The sequence below is a fragment of the Aedes albopictus genome, chromosome 3 (genome assembly GCF_035046485.1).
Source record: "Aedes albopictus strain Foshan chromosome 3, AalbF5, whole genome shotgun sequence".
NCBI classification, from domain to species: domain Eukaryota; kingdom Metazoa; phylum Arthropoda; class Insecta; order Diptera; family Culicidae; genus Aedes; species Aedes albopictus.
Genome location: NC_085138.1, coordinates 69,310,437 through 69,326,528, shown reverse-complemented (window position 1 = coordinate 69,326,528; position 16,092 = coordinate 69,310,437). Strand labels below are relative to the sequence as shown.

Sequence of the window (16,092 nt, the reverse complement as noted above, 5' to 3'; positions counted from 1 at the left end):
TCGTAACATGGCTGCCAAGGCCATGTCCCCAGCATGTACTTTGTTTTAGCCACATTCACCGCCAGTCCGACCTTTGCTGCTGTTTCAGGTGGGTTTACGGTTCTGCCACCGTTCCAAATGTTCTAGCAATAATATCTATGTCATCCGCAAAACAGACAAATTGGCCGGATTTCGTGAAGATCGTACTCCGGCAGTTGAGCCCGACTCGTCGCATAACACCTTCCAGGATGATGTCTAATAGTAGGCAGGATAGCCCATCACCTTATCACAGTCCCCGTCGAGATTGGGACCTGATATTCACGGCATTTCTGAAGGATTTGCTGTACGGTGAAGATCTGGTCCGTTGTCGACCGGCCGTCGATGAAACCGGCTTGGTAACTTCTCACGAGTTCATTTACTTTAGGTGAAAGATGACAGAAGATGAACTGGGAGAGCAATTTGAAGGCGGCATGCAAAATGGTGATCGCTCGAAAGTTCTCACGCATTAACTTGTCACCTTTCTTGTGGATGCAATACTCTCTCGTTCAATTTACTTTACAAGACTCAAGAGGACTCAAGCATCGTTTCATTTTTATCGTTTGCTTTGTTTTGGTGGAAACGCTTTACTGCTGCCAATGCTATATGCCCTGTATCTCACTTTCTCAGTACCCCTCTCAATCCCTACACATTTCTGCAAAGAAATTGTATAAAAAGTGTGGGAATTATGATCCCTTGTCTAATTTAATGCTGTTTGAGCAAGATTTTGGGTAGCTGTGTTGTCGTTTTCGCCATTTCTTGTCCCTTCAACAACGGTACTAACCGAAGTTGCTCAAACAGCATCAAATTAAGTAAGAAATCAGAATATCCACGCTTTTGCACCATTTCATTGCAGAAACGGAGAATTTACCATCTCATCATACAAAAATTCAGATCATTACTACAATTTTAGTACTTCACTGATTGTGATTTATTTTTATGAAAAACTGAAGTTATGAACAACTTTTAACTTAAATAAAGGGAGTTCTCAAGAATGAACATAGAAAAGGATAAAATTTACGTGTAATTTTTCTATCAAGTTTATAAAAGTGCTTGTATACAAGTTTCGTCATCAGACAAATTCTTCAAAGTTTCAAAGTGATACATTCATCGTCTCTCGATTTGCAACTGATGTCCTCCATTTATTCTCAGCAGTGCATCGAAACGAAACCGTATGTCCTGCTCACGCATGGTGGTTGTAAACCGGAAATGTTTCAGTAAATATACCATCATTATTTTCATGCTAATCATTGCGTAGCGAGCACCTGATAATGAAAAAAAAAAAACAAAATAGTAAAGAAAATTCCTAACGTTGCTGAACACTTACCCAAACAATCTCGGCGACCTCCGCTGAACGGAAGAAACGCGTACCGATGGCAAGTTGCGGGACGACCCTCCTTGAATCTTTCCGGGTTGAACTGGTTCGCATCCGGTCCCCAAACATCCTTCCTTCGTTGCATACTGTAGATGTTCACCGCAAACTTGTTCCCCTTCGGAATGTGCAGCCCGTTGATCGTAACTTCGGCAGTGCTCTCCCGCATTATGATCCACGCGGCAGGATACAGCCGTAGGCACTCTTTCAGAACCATTTCCAGGTATGGAAGACAGTTGAGCGCTTCCAGGGTGATGGTTGGTTCCGAATCATCGGGAAAGATATCGATGATTTCGTTGTACAGACGCTGCTGGTGTTCGGGATGCATGGCCAACTGTAGGCAGGTGTAGGACATTGCACTTGCCGTGGTATCAGTTCCGGCAGCGATGATTGTGTAGATGTTGTGCAGGATTTCTATTTTTTCGAACTTTCGATGTTTGTTTGCAAAAAGCTGCTGTACTAGGGTTCTGGTTTTTTCGCATTCTCTGTCTTGATCGGCTTCGTTGGGCGTTGAGAATTTTTGCTCTGCACTCTCGTAGATCTGAAAAGGTAACGAATAACGTCAGTGACCACTTAATTTTGAAACGCATCGTTTTAGGCCGTTCGCAATGCTGTTTTATTTTGTATGGCGAGTTTTAAAAATTTTAAAACTCGCCATACAAAATAAAACAGCATTGCGAACGGTCTATTATAAGGGTTTTCGATACGATGTAATCAAATTGACAGAATGTATTGGAAAATTGTTGTCCTTCTGACTTCAGCTAGTTTGAGGAGGTGCGTTCCGAGCGTCTGTCTACCGAGGAGATGCGGTTTAAACGCATCTGTCATGGCATCTAGCGGTTGAATAAGCAACGCTGTATCGCGTCGCGGCACCCCACCAACGCGAGCTAGGCAACATGACTACAGCCTGATCAATACCAGAGAAAATAGGTAGGAAATAGGAACAGCCGCCTGAACGGCAACACTTTTTCTGTTTTGATTTCATCGCTCGGATGCTGGTAACTGCCGCCGCGCAGATTAATCCACCCACCGAAGGTAATGCCTATCTCGCATACCGCATTTGAAAACTGTTTATACTGTTGTTTTATTAACTAGTCATTATGAAACTGATGTTCCAAAATTAAACAATTTTCATTAATTTAAGGAATCAATGTTGTTTGCACTGTCATCCATGATATTTGGAAACTTTGGTGAAAATATGTTTGAAATAAGTGCAATACTTATCTTTACTTATGCGGCAATCGTTAAGGTTTGTTGATTTTGTTCATTAGGATACCAGTTTGACGGCTTAGGGACAAAACGTCGAATGCCAAAACGTCGAATGCCAAAAGATCGAATGCCAAAACGTCGAAAGGGACAAAACGTCGAAAGGACAAAACGTCGAAAACGTCGAAAACGAGTAATCTAAGCAAATAGTGAGTTCTTTATTCTTTTAAAGGATACTCATTCTTTCACTTGTATCTGCCAACTAGTTCAGAGGGAAGCCTTCCTGAGGCTCCCTGAAACAACACCTCAGGGTCGGCATGTTCCTTGACCAGTTCTTCGTGGGTGGGGAATATTCGCACTGTCGTATATAAAAAACACACATCACGTCACGTTAAGTGTAAAATTATTTATTCCCGAACTTTCCCGGCTTTTCTACTCTTACTTCTTTGAGGCCCCTTCTACTGGCACCCAGTGTTGCATTTGAATTAAACGCGAGCCAAAAAGGAACTGAGCTTGGATGTGTCATCAAATCTTATGTGCGTCCTGACCATGGTGCTGCCCTAGGACTTTGTGACGCATCTGCATACAGTCAGGTTTTTTTTACGCGGGGGATACGTACCGCGTAAAAAAAAAACTCAGTTCAAAATCCGAAAAACCGCGTAAAAAAAGTCTCACCATTTCTCGACGAATCATGCAAAAATAAGACGATGAATTTTTTTTTTTGTATGGAGTTTTAATTTACGCGGCCGCGTAAATGAAAACCGCGTAAAAAAAAAACCTGACCGTACATGCGTTGTTGCGTGAATATATGCACCACAATGAAATGGGACATTTTGGCATCGGGCATTAAGATTCTGCACCGAAATCCGGATTTTCCGGTAATCTACGGTGACCGAACTGGTTCCCCCTCTTAAGAGGGTGACTTTCTGAATCGAATCAATCGAAGATTGTTAAGAATATGTGAAAAAATGGCAGGCTCATAACCATTAAGTTTACCAGGTACCAGGGTGCCATGTTTTTGCGGGTGAAGTTCTTGATCAAATTTTGAACTGAACAATGTCCAAATATGTTTGATCGCAGAGTGCCGTTTTTGAACTTCAACGCAAGTTGATCGCGTTCAAATGCAACACTGCGAGTGGCACACTGTCACAAATTTCCTTCCACAAATTTTCAGCATTACGTCACAGCTTCCTTCAGGGTAGCTTCGATGGTAGCCTCTAGCTATCGTCTGCAGGATCTCTGGCACCTTTAGGGTGGCGATGGCGATCATCGGGTGCATTATTCCTTCCAGGGCGTCTGGTTTGGTTTACGGCACGACTTGCCGGTAGTTTCCATCCCAACGTAAGGGGTGGGAGGGAATGTCTTCCTCATTAAGAACCGGAGTTCTACTTGAAATAGCGGGGTTTTGACTAGCTGTCCTTCTCCGCAATTCATCCGGTATTCACAGAATATGGTACTAGTATAACAATGCCAAGTATCTTCGCAATAATCTTTACTCAGCTAGTGGTTTCAACTGAAGCATTATAGAGTGCAAAATGAGTCACTGACCTTCAGCGTTCGGGCAGTGACCCCAGATAACGAGACAATATTCGTGTGTTAATCAGTTCGTCATCCTGCCATCTTGGTGGATCTACCGATCAATTTAAATTCACACAAAATTTAAAAAAAAAATCCACGCTGAACTGTGAACACATACACACTTTTCGACGTTTTGTCCTTTCGACGTTTTGTCCCTTCGACGTTTTGTCCTTTCGACGTTTTGGCATTCGACGTTCTGGCATTCGACGTTTTGACATTCGACGTTTTGTCACCCATTCCAGTTTGACGGTTCGATAAGGTATTTTTGGCTTCACACTATTCGCTTCTCTACCTATTTTCTCTGATCAATACCTATGCGCCGACCAACAACAAAACCTACGACCTGAAGAATGCGTTTTACGAATGTCCTGACAAGATCTATGGAGAATTCCCAAAACACGACGTAATGGTTGTCATCGGTGACGTCAACGCGCAGGTATTAAGAAAGGACCTTTTCCGTCGTTACGGAGAGCCTTTATTCCGTCACTAAACCCAACGGCCTGAGATTAGTCAACTTTGCTGCTGCCAGAGTGATGGCCATTTCTAGTAATTACTTGGCAAACAAGGGTATCCATAAGCACACCCAAACGGAGAAGTTTGCAACCAAATCGACACATGTGCTGGTAGATGTCCGATACTTTTCGGACCTGATTGATGTTAGAACTTTGAGAGGCTCCTACATTGACTCAGATCCTCGCAGTTAGTAAAAATCGAGCTCGATTACACTAGTTTACAGCATTTTTGAACTCGGTAAGCTGATGATCATTTTTGGTGTAGAACCATGCCCTGAGTTCGAAAACGCGAAAGAAAAAAATTACAGTAGAGCGGAAATTTTTTCGACTTTCCATACAAGGTTGATGATTTGAAATCGATTTTTGTCCTATTTTTAAGCAAAGTCGCTCACTTCAAACATCTCATTCTCCGTAATCAATGCTCCGATTGAGCTGAAATTTTTACTGTAACTCACCTACATATGGTCGGCGTTAAGTCAGAGAGGACCATGTGTCTTTTACTTAATTTTTAGAAAAACGACTTTATAGTTTGCAACCTATAAGTTTTAAGTTTTTCAACAAATGTTCTTGAGTTTTTGCCATAAATCTAAATAACTATTCATCACAGCATCGCTCTGTATTAATCACGAAAAAACGTAAAATAAAGCTTGAAACCGAGAAATTGATTGTACTTAGTCCACTCTGACTGAACGGTTTTTGGAAAATCTTTAACCAACTACAGTTCACACTCAAGTTTTTAAATATTTGATGAAAAGATAATGCACAAATAGAACAACAGTTATAAGGAGTAGTGTGTAATGTGAGCAGGAAGTTTGAAATTCGATATTTCTGTTATTACACTGTTGATTACCATTTTCAATTTTTATGTTCAGTCAAAGTGGACCAAGTACAACAGTTCAATATCACATGAAGGGTAGTCAATTAATGAGCTATTTAAGAATTCTTAACTTGAACTTTTAATAGCTAACAACTTTTGAATGTAATTTCATAGTTCGGTACGTTTTTGAAATTATTGTTGTTACACAGTTCATAATAATTTATTCAGAGGAGTGGAATTTTTCCAAAATTCGTTCAGACAGAGTGAACCAAGTACACAATTCTTAAATAATCGGTAAAATCAATTTCTTCATGAAACGGGTATTGGTTCATTTCAATATGATGCCCAACAGCTACTAAACAAACATATTTTGATTTGGAAAGGATTACGAAGAATAAGGTAATTTCAACTATTTTTCTTAGAGACACATGGTCCACTTTGTCTGCACGCGATATGCCACAATATGCTTCAACACAATGATCTGTAAAATACGATATTGACCACAATAAAATGGAATTATTCACATGCTTTTTTGATCAATAATCATCAGAAAATGCGTTAGGGAGTCATACAATTTAGAAACGTATCACATTTAGATGATAAACTATTTTATTTATTGGATTTTAACCAATACACATTTTTTCAACTCTCTTGACATCAAGCATATGGTCCACTCTGACTGCACACTATTATCGATTTTTGCAGTTCAATCAAAAGAAAATTGTGCTACAACTCTCGTTAATTATAACATTATGAAAATTGGGTCAATGTTCTAAGTTGCTTAAGTAATTCTTTATCAAATGCCCTAAAAATCTAATTTTCGTCAATTTTGTTACTTGGTCCCCTCTGACTTAGCGCCGACCAATGATTTGTCAAATAAACGTCGAGAAAGAATTTTAAGTTGGTTTTTTCTTATGAAAAAAATACATTTCTTCAAAAAAATTTGGGAATTTTGCTAAAATTTAAGAAGATCGCCCCTAAAACTCGCCAAAATCTTGAATTTCATCAATCTGACGCAAAACCTATATTCAGATGATCGAATGGTATTGTATTCAGCTTTTAACTTATGGAAAAAGATTTAAAATTGGTTGAACAAAACGCAATATATTTGAATTTTAGTAAATTACATATTTTGAAGAGTTGCAAAACTCGATATTGAGCTAAAACTCAAAAACTGTTCTACTTAAATTTTTTTGAAGGTCCGTTTCGAAATCAGCACTAAATTGTGCTTCAAAAATGTTGGTCGTTGACAGAAGTTCACGACTTTCGTTTTATTTTGTAAACTTGTGTTATCAACCGTATCGGACTCTGGCATCGGCGATCGATGCGGTTCAACAACAAGCGTTTTTCAGCAGACTGTGCGGTAGCTGACTATCATCAGAAGCTGGACAGGCGGATAAGTGAGATCTTCAAGAGCGATAATCTCAGCACTCTGTGGGAGTGCATTCACGAAGCATTGAGTACGGCAGCACGGGAAGTAATAGGCACTGCTTAAAGACGACCCAGGAATGAATGGTTCGACGAATAGTACCAGTGGAAGTGGATATCGGACGAGAAGAATGTTGTCAGAAGCCGGGTGTTGGTGTCCATTGTAGCGGCAGAGTAGCGTGCGACATAGCGAAGCAAGAGTTTGCTGGAAACTCGCTGATAGATAAAAGAATGGTGGCTGCCAGGAGGAGCGACCACTTCGAGGTATTGTTGAACGGTGGGAATGGAAAAGCGACAGCCAGAATTCGTATCGACGACGACGGACCGGCTGTGGAACTTCCAACGCTAAACGAGGTCAAGACAGAAAGATTGAAGAACAACAAGGCTGCTAGGAAGGACGAACTCCCGGCCGAGCTTTTCAAGCTCAACATAAGGGAAGAGAGGAACTGCATGCTAGTTGGTTGGATGGTATTGTTTGTCCTCTTTCTAGCAAAGGGCATCGACTGGCATGCGCGAATTACAGAGGAATAACACTTCTCAATTCAGATTACAAGATTTTGTTCGGAATCCTGTTTAACAGGCTGAAGCCAATTGAGGAGTCCTTCGTCAGCTAATATCAAGCGGTATACTACATATGATCGCATATCAGTCCCATATTTGCTGGGTTTCCTATTCATATGGGACAGTTATGGGATCATAGGCAGTATATGATCGATCAATGACGAATCAGATGTTCACTCAGCGGCAGATTGTTTCTGAAGTGCAACTTGCAGACCCATCATCTGTTAATTGATTTCAAGGGGGTGTGCGATTGAGTGAAGAAAAACGAGTTATGGCAAGTTATGGCGAAACTGTAGTGTAGAAATTTACAATAGTTTGTCGACGATTTTAAAAAGGAAGCACTGACTGTTGATAATTACCTTCATTGCATAGCTCTCCATCATTTTACGAAGTTCTCGTTCCTCACGGTAATCTTTGGTCCATCGATAAACAGCATCCAACTGTAGATGCACGTTCAGCATCCTCCTGGAAGCTACATAAAAGACACTAAACACGATTTAGTGTGGGAATAAGTTACAAATGTTGCAAATCATATGAAAGTCGACGATTCAGGTAGGTACACTTAACCAATTACCGTTCCATATTATGGGCGAATTCATCAGGATCATCAAGCTGGTTTATATCGTATTCAAGCGTGGTAGCACAAACCAACTCCACAGCCAGTCTCGATGCATAATCCATAAAATTGATTGTTTTCCCAGGTGGGATGACTTCTAATCGTTTGATCATGGCACTGTTGATCCGGCATAAGGTAGGAAGGTATCCTTGAAGCACATTGGCGTTTGAAGTAGGGTTCAATGCTTTCCGTTGACTCATCCATACACTTGCTAAAATGCAGAAAATCTATATTCTTCTTCTACTTGCACACTCAAATCACACAACAACTAACTTTTCGCGGCAAATACTCCGTCACCGGCCAGAAAGTAATCATACACATACGGCTTATCCATACAATTTGGATCACTTAGAATTTGCTGTGCCGTTCCAGGGTCGTTAGTACCGAACACCATTTTTGGACCCAAGTAAAACCGAAACAGATCCCGATCTCCTTCGAACATCTTCTGCATATTGCGAAACCGTTGCAAATCGTCCTTGCCGATGAAGAGCAACCCGTTGCCCAACACCGGACAGTACGGTCTAACCCATGGGATATGTTTGGCGAAGTCCCTTCTGTGGCGCAGCTCCTGAATCCACAAAACCACTATCAAAACCAACACCAAGACTAAACCCACTATCAAAAACCACATCCTGCGATCGTTTAGAGAGCTAGGCCGTCTTACTGCGACTGAGCGTGGTGGGGGAGCCCAATTTGGGTTTTGATTTCGATTATGTGTGATTGCCCCTGCAGGGCACACGGGATGTACACATGACGATCGAAATGCCTTGACTCATCATCAGGTGAGACAAAGCAACTAGGCATTTGAATCAGTAGCAGAGCAGCTGATGGAAATTTTTCATGAGACTCATAGATTACATGCAGTTCTTAGTTTTGAGATTACGTAAGGTATACTCATCCCATAATTATGGGTTCCTCTGACATAATTATTAGACTGTCAGCTCACAATGCCACTCTACTCACTTCTCATCGGTTCACTTTTTAACGGTTAGTTCGGATATTCCGTAGTTCGCAAATTCGCTCGATCAAGGCGCTGGCATAGTTTTTCTTCCTGTTTAACGTTTGTGCACTACCGCCACCTACATAGCTATTTGCGAAATACAGCGTGGTTGGGCAATTTATTATGTTTTCGAGCGATGATTTTAATCGCAAATTGTTCCAAGTAATATGTCCATTTATCTATGAAATAACCGTTCCATAATTTGAACGAATACATCCGGATCATCAACTCCACTGCCAGTTTGGATGCATGAATTGCAATACAATGAACTGGTTTAGAAACTTTTTCGTCGTATAACTCGAAGTTTTTATTGTTATTGAAATATTTAGAGATAATGGGTTAATACTTGGAACACAATAAAAACACCGCCTACGTCCGTAAATTCTAACCTTCTGTATTTTCAGGCTCATGGTTTAATACATTACAATATAGGCACTCACTTTCTTCAATACTCACATGTAATAGCTCATATCTCTTCACTAACATCACTTCAACTCCTCCTTCCTTTAGTTTAAAATTCTATCTCCTAATTTCTAAAAAGAATCAAATATTGCTTTAATAATAAAGGTAATCTCTTTTCATCTTTTTTATTTGATCTTCTTACAGTCTGTGACTCTTGTCGACTTGGAATCTCTTCACCTTGATGTTCGTTAGAATGATTGCCAAATATAAATACAGGTATACCTCGATTTAGTGGACCCTCGATTATATGGACCCTCGATTTTATGTACTTCGATTTTATGTACATTTTACCTCGATTTTATGTACATTTTTTAATGGCAAAATTTTTAATATTCAATCAGTTTAAAACTTGCAGTTTGAATCATGATGACTCATAATGCAGGGGTTTTCAGCCTTTTGACAGGCGGAGCACTTCGTATCAATAAATTGTTTTGTGGAGCACCCATAATAGCGGCAAAGCATATCTCATGAAATACTTAGTTTTATAAGTTTTCCTTAATATCATACTTCCCTTTCTGACTTCATTTTTTTAATATCTCTGGCTTTGTCGATGTTCACGATGAGCGGTGTATATGTGGTAATTTTTTGGTGATATTTTTTACAGGTCCCTGAGCAATGACAACATTTTTGACAGATGCATGCAAACTGCTCATTCACCAGACTTTTCCTCAAAGTTTTCTAACAAACTTTTTTCAACATTTCTTATGACTTTTGGTAGATGCCTGCTGATTGAATTCCAAAATTTGTAGCAAATTCCTCAAAAAAGTCATTGTAATGCTTCGGTAGATTACTGACAAGATGTGTGATAAATTATTTCTAGTGATCATGGTAGAATCAGAGCTAGTTAGTCAAGGTTTCCCGATTTCAGCATCCCTTCACTTGTACATTCTCAAGGATGAATTCCTGGAGAAATCTTTGAAGGAACCGCTTGAGAAATTCCTGAAGGAACTTCTGGAACAATTTCTGAAAGAATCCGTGGAACAACTTTTGAATAAAGTTATTCTAGTAATATTGAAGAAGTCTCGAAAGATATTTCCGAAAGTATCGCTGTAGCAATTCCAGGAGGAAAAAAAATCCAAAGAAAATTCTCAACAAATTCCTGGAAGAATTTCTGAGAAAGAAAGGTATATTTTAAAAACCATAGATGGATTTTCCAAAGAAATTCCGAAAGGAATGCCTGAAAACTCCTGGTGGAATACCTAACAAAATCTCTTGAGATTTTTTTGAAATTAAAATCCTAGAGAAATCCCCAAAAAAAATCCTATACAATTTTTTAATGAATTTCTGGAGAAATCAATGGAGAAATTCTTAGAGGTACGCTTGGAGGAAATCATGGAGGAATTTCTGGGACAATGCATAGACGAATACCCGGCAGAATTTCTGATGAAATCTCAGTGTCAATTTCTGTAGGAATCTCTGCACGAATGTCTTCCAGCCTTTCAATAGCAATCCTCTGCAAAGAAGTCTGCAAAATCTGCAGAAAAATTACTAAAGTAATCCTTGGAGGATTTTCTAAGCAATTTCTAAAAGAGGAATGTCTTGAAGGAATCTCTAAAGAAATGTAAAGAAATTTGATGATATTCCATAATAATCTCTTGCAAATTCATAAAGCAATCCTTGGAGATAGTTCTTCAGAAAGCTTCTGAGAAATTTTTTAAGGAGTTTTGAGTTTCTGATTCTCAATGTATTCATATTCTAAAAAAGTTCATGAAGTATTTTTGAGAAAGTTCATGGAAGGTTTTCTAGATGAATGCTTTAAAAACAATCTGGAGGAATCTTTATTAAAGAAATCTCGAGAAATTCGTAGATGAATTTCTGGAACAATCTATGCAAGATTTCTTGAATGCAACATTTTTGAAAGTTGTCCGTGCAAGACATTTTTAAGGAGTTCTTGGAGAAATTTCTAAATGGCATTCTTAAATATAAATAAATAGTTTAAAGGAATCCCTAGAAGATTATGTGAAAACATTTCTGACTGATTTTTTTTTCAGGATTTCCTGGATGATTTTCTAAGTAAATCTACGAGCAGTTTCCAAAGAATCTCCTTTAAAATCCGTGGAAGATTTTTTCACGAACTCGTGAAAGATTTTTAAATGAATAGTGCGATGGACCTCAGCAAGGGTCCATAAAATAATTATTAAAAATCTGTGGAAGTTTTTTGAAAGCTATCCTTGGAGAAATTTGTAAAGAAATCTCTGGAGAAAAATCTGGAGATATTTTTAAAGATATTAATCGAATCAAAAGCCATGGGAGGTTTTCCGAAACAATCCCTCGAAAAATTTGTAAAGGAATCCCCAGGGTAGTTTTTATAGGAATCATTGCAGAAAACTCCAGAATGGATCTCACTTTTTTTTTAAAAAGTCCCTGGAGGAATATCTAGAGAAATTCCAGGAGGTTTTTCTAACAGAAATTCAGATTCAAAAAAAAAATCTCTGGAGTAATTTCTAAAGCAAACCCCGGAGAAAGTTTTGAAATAAATCTTTGGGGATCGTTTGAGAGAATGCTTAAAGGAGTTTCCAAATGATTTATCAAAAAAAAAAAATCTAAAAAAGTCTCGAAAAAATTTTCTGAAGGATTTTCTGAAGGAATCCTTGGAAGATTTTTTACAAAAAAAATCATTCACTACTCTTTCTGAAATTGGAGAAATTGGAAGCTGCTGTAGAAATTTTTGGTGATATCCTTGGAAAAATTCCCAAAGTAACCACAGTTCAAATTTTTGGCGGAAGTTTTGAAACATTTTCTGAAAAATTATTTCTGAAGGCATCGCTGAAAGTAAAGGATTTTTTGGCCAAATACTCGGACAAGATTTTGCAAACATAAATAAAAAGATGTCTTAGAAGAATTTTTGAAGAAATTTTTGGTAAATTTATTAAAGAAATCTTCAAAAAATTCTCCAAACAAATGCCTAGAGGAATTCATGAACAAATAACTATAGGAATTTCTAAAGTAATTCATGAGTGAATATCTCAAACAATCTCTGAAATGATTTGTGAAAAATCATGGAGGAATCGGTTAAGCAATTCTTGCCAAATTTCGTTAAATAATTCGTTATGACTCTTCTGAAGGAATACATGGAAGATTTTCTGAAATATTCTGTAACATGTGGGCTTCGTGGCCGTACGGTTAGCGGCGTCAGTCGTTTAGGCGTATTGTGAGTGCCACGGAGTGAGGGTTCGATTCCCGCTCCAGCCGGAGGAAACTTTTCGTCAAATGAAAAATCCTCCACTGGGTGTTCCGTATTGTCCGTTGCCTAATGTTAGTGAATGTTCAGTCTGTGCAATCTCTGGTTGAAGACGGTGTAATGTCTTTTTTTTTTAACATGATAATTTGATGTGAGAAGTTTTATTCGGAGACCGTTGTAATCAAGTTGAAAATTTTGCGTTCACTTAATTTTAACACCTCAGAATCGTAACAAAAGGCGACCGAGCAGATAGCGGTACAAACCAACACTACTCATACAGAAAGATCGTTCAGCAAATACAGCACAACTAGTTACCACGCTCTATCAAGTGCTTGTCACGAATCTCTTAATTTCCGAAGGAGCTCCTTGCGGAATTTCAGATGGGAATTTATGAAGCAATTCATAAAGAAATTCCAGGGTAAATAAACCCTCGGAGACATTTTCAAAGGAATTCCTGAATGAATTTCTGAACTTTTGCAATTTTTTTGGGACATTTATGCAACAAAGTTATTGTTATTACTTTTGAATCAACCATACAGGGGATAGACAAAATGATCGGGACAGGCAAAATTTTCACCTCTCAATTTTTTTCTCAAGTAGCTGTAACATTTCGAAAAGTGCATCAACTATTCTCAAATTTTTACTGTAAGTTGATTATTTAGTTGTGTATTAGTGGTCCAATTTTGGAAAATATCGGGCTATTCTGCACGAAGTTATAAAGATTCTAAGAAAAAGGTATATTTAACCGATAGCCAACTTTGAGCTGTTATATCTCCGGATTTAATGAACCGAATGAAATTAAATTTTGACCAATTATGACAAACATAATGAGCTATGAAAAACTTTTGATTTAACTTAAAATTTTTAACACGAAAGAAAAGTATAACGGTTAGATTATTTTTCTAATAAAATGCCAAATTATCCAAAACTTCAACATCGTTTCAAAATTCAAGATGCAAATTATAGTTCATTTAAATTCCCTCTAAATGACTTATTTATAAATGTGTTTTGAAGGAAAGTAACAACACAGCCGACAATAAATTGAGGAAGTAATGGGATGCATATTAAAAATAGAACAATTTACTAAAAAATCGTGAAATAAATGAAATCGCTATAACTTTTTCTCTTGTTAAAAATTTCAAGGTAATTCAAACGTTTTACAGAGTTCATTATATAAGTCATAAATGGTCAAAAATTCATTGAAATCAGTTCATTGAATACGGAGATATAACAGCTCAAAGTTTGCTATCAGATAATTTTACCTTTTTCAAGAATCTTTATAACTTCGTGGAGAATAGCCCGATCTTTTCCAAATTTGGACTACTGATACACAACTAGTTGATAAACTTACAGTAAAAATTTGAGAATATTCGATGCACTTTTCGAAAAGTTACAGCCAGTTGAACATTTTTTGAAAAGTGAAAATTTTGCCTGTCCCGATCATTTTGTCTATCCCCTGTACATAGTTTTGGAGACGAAAGATCTCGATGGTAACAAAATTGCGAGGAAATTGTTTATTCGTTATTTAGCGAGAATTACTAATATATGCCAAAAACTCCGAGCATGTTTTCTAAAACTCAATTTTCATGCAACTTTTATATGTTTTGATACATTTTGGTACAAAATTTAAATAAAAATAAAATAAAAAAATTGCTTCGATTTTATGTAAAATTCGATTTTATAGACATTTCAAAAATGAAATGTCCACTAAATCGAGGTATACCTGTACGAGGATGGAGAGCGGCAGCCACAAACCGAATATTGTGGCGTACTATTGTTGATTATGTCTTGTCTTAATGATGCTGAACAAATAAATGTATGTATGTATCTTTGTAATCGGGTTACTGAAATTTGTGTTCTACCCTCTTTTCCAAAAATACCGATCAGTGGCTTATGATCCGTAAATATAACAAATTTCATACCGAAAATAAACTTGTGAAACTTTTTTACCGCACAAACCACTGCTAGCGCTTCCAGATGTAAAATTGGATAATTTCTCTGAGCGTCGTTCAAACTAAAAGATGCAAAACAAATTGGACGCTCGTCGTCAAATTGGAATGACTCGTCGTCATCTTTAATATATCGGGTACGACTGTTCGAAATTTCATGATTTAGAATTATTTTTTCCGCTTTTTCAGCAGTCAGGTCATCTTGATCAAAAAGTCTTTTTTTTTGCAAATGGTGATCGTAGACTCCAATAACCAAAACATCTCGAACAGCCCTCTCTTTAAACGCACCAAAATTGCATTTCTCCGCTAAAAGCTTAACCGTAATGACAAAGTCTTCTGCTTTTTCGTGCTTTGATTGCTTTCTTGTCCAAAATCTAAAACTGTGGATCACATCAGAATCAGTTTTATCAAATCTTTTCCTCAGGGTCTCAGTATTTTTTGATAAGAAAGAACATCAAATTTGAAATATGTCCCCGGGAATAACTTTATCAACTCTGAATAAAGTTCCCGTCCGCAGACTGCATAAAACAAAGTTTTGTATTGTGCTTCTTCTAATTTGTTGTGTTGAAAAATGAATTCCAACTGCTGTTGATATTGAACAAACGGGATTGATTCTGGCACATAAGGATCAATGATTGTGGATAGAGACATGCTTTGTTTATATGTATGTACAGGGAAAAATAATAAAAAAGGAACAAAATATGTATACACTGAAGTTTTTTTACGCGGTTTTTTTTACGGTACCGCGTAAAAAAACCGCGTTTTTTTTTTTCAAAACCCGTCGTAAAAAAAAAAACCGGGTTTTTTTTTTCAAAAACACGCGCAAAATAGTCAGGATTACATCCAACGTAACTTGATTTTTTTTTTACTTTTTTTGCGACGTTTTTTGAAATAACGCGATTTTTTTAACGACGGTTTTTGAAATAACGTTTTTTTTACGACGTTTTTTGAATTAACGCGGTACCATTGCCGTCGTAAAAAAAACTTCAATGTACATATTTATATCAGCACCTATCGCTTCTTGTAAAATCACCACACTGCTTTTCAATGGTTGTATGACATACCTGAATTTCGCCGCGCAATCACACGATTAGTTACCAGAATCAATACAATCCTTTGCTCGGGCCACCTCCAGTCCAAGGCTTCACAGCGCCAGCAGCAACAATGGCGATCGACAACAGTAGCAGCAACTCACTCCAGCCCAACAGCAACAACAGCCTAATTTCTTCCAAAGCCAATGAACCCCAACGTGGAATAATAGGAACAATAGGGAGGTCAACGTGCCCTCTTGTTGCTGTAACAATGCACTTTTTACGCCGATCGTCGGCCTCACACTTCCACACTAAACAGCTGTAATCCTTCCTGGGATCGATGACTACAAAATAGCTCACTCCG

General features: G+C 37.9%; 1 protein-coding gene across 1 annotated transcript; it reads right to left on the bottom strand.

The window, feature by feature from the left end:
- Positions 1-1,026: 1,026 nt before the first annotated feature.
- LOC109427016 (cytochrome P450 4c21) lies at positions 1,027-9,676 on the bottom strand. The gene is made up of 5 exons (XM_019702566.3): positions 8,379-9,676; positions 8,064-8,316; positions 7,849-7,975; positions 1,343-1,928; positions 1,027-1,280 (listed from the first exon to the last, which is right to left on the bottom strand). Exons 1-5 carry the CDS (start codon positions 8,734-8,736, stop codon positions 1,123-1,125), a joined length of 1,482 nt encoding a protein of 493 aa, XP_019558111.2. The 5' UTR covers positions 8,737-9,676; the 3' UTR covers positions 1,027-1,122.
- Between the last annotated feature and the right edge of the window lie 6,416 nt (positions 9,677-16,092).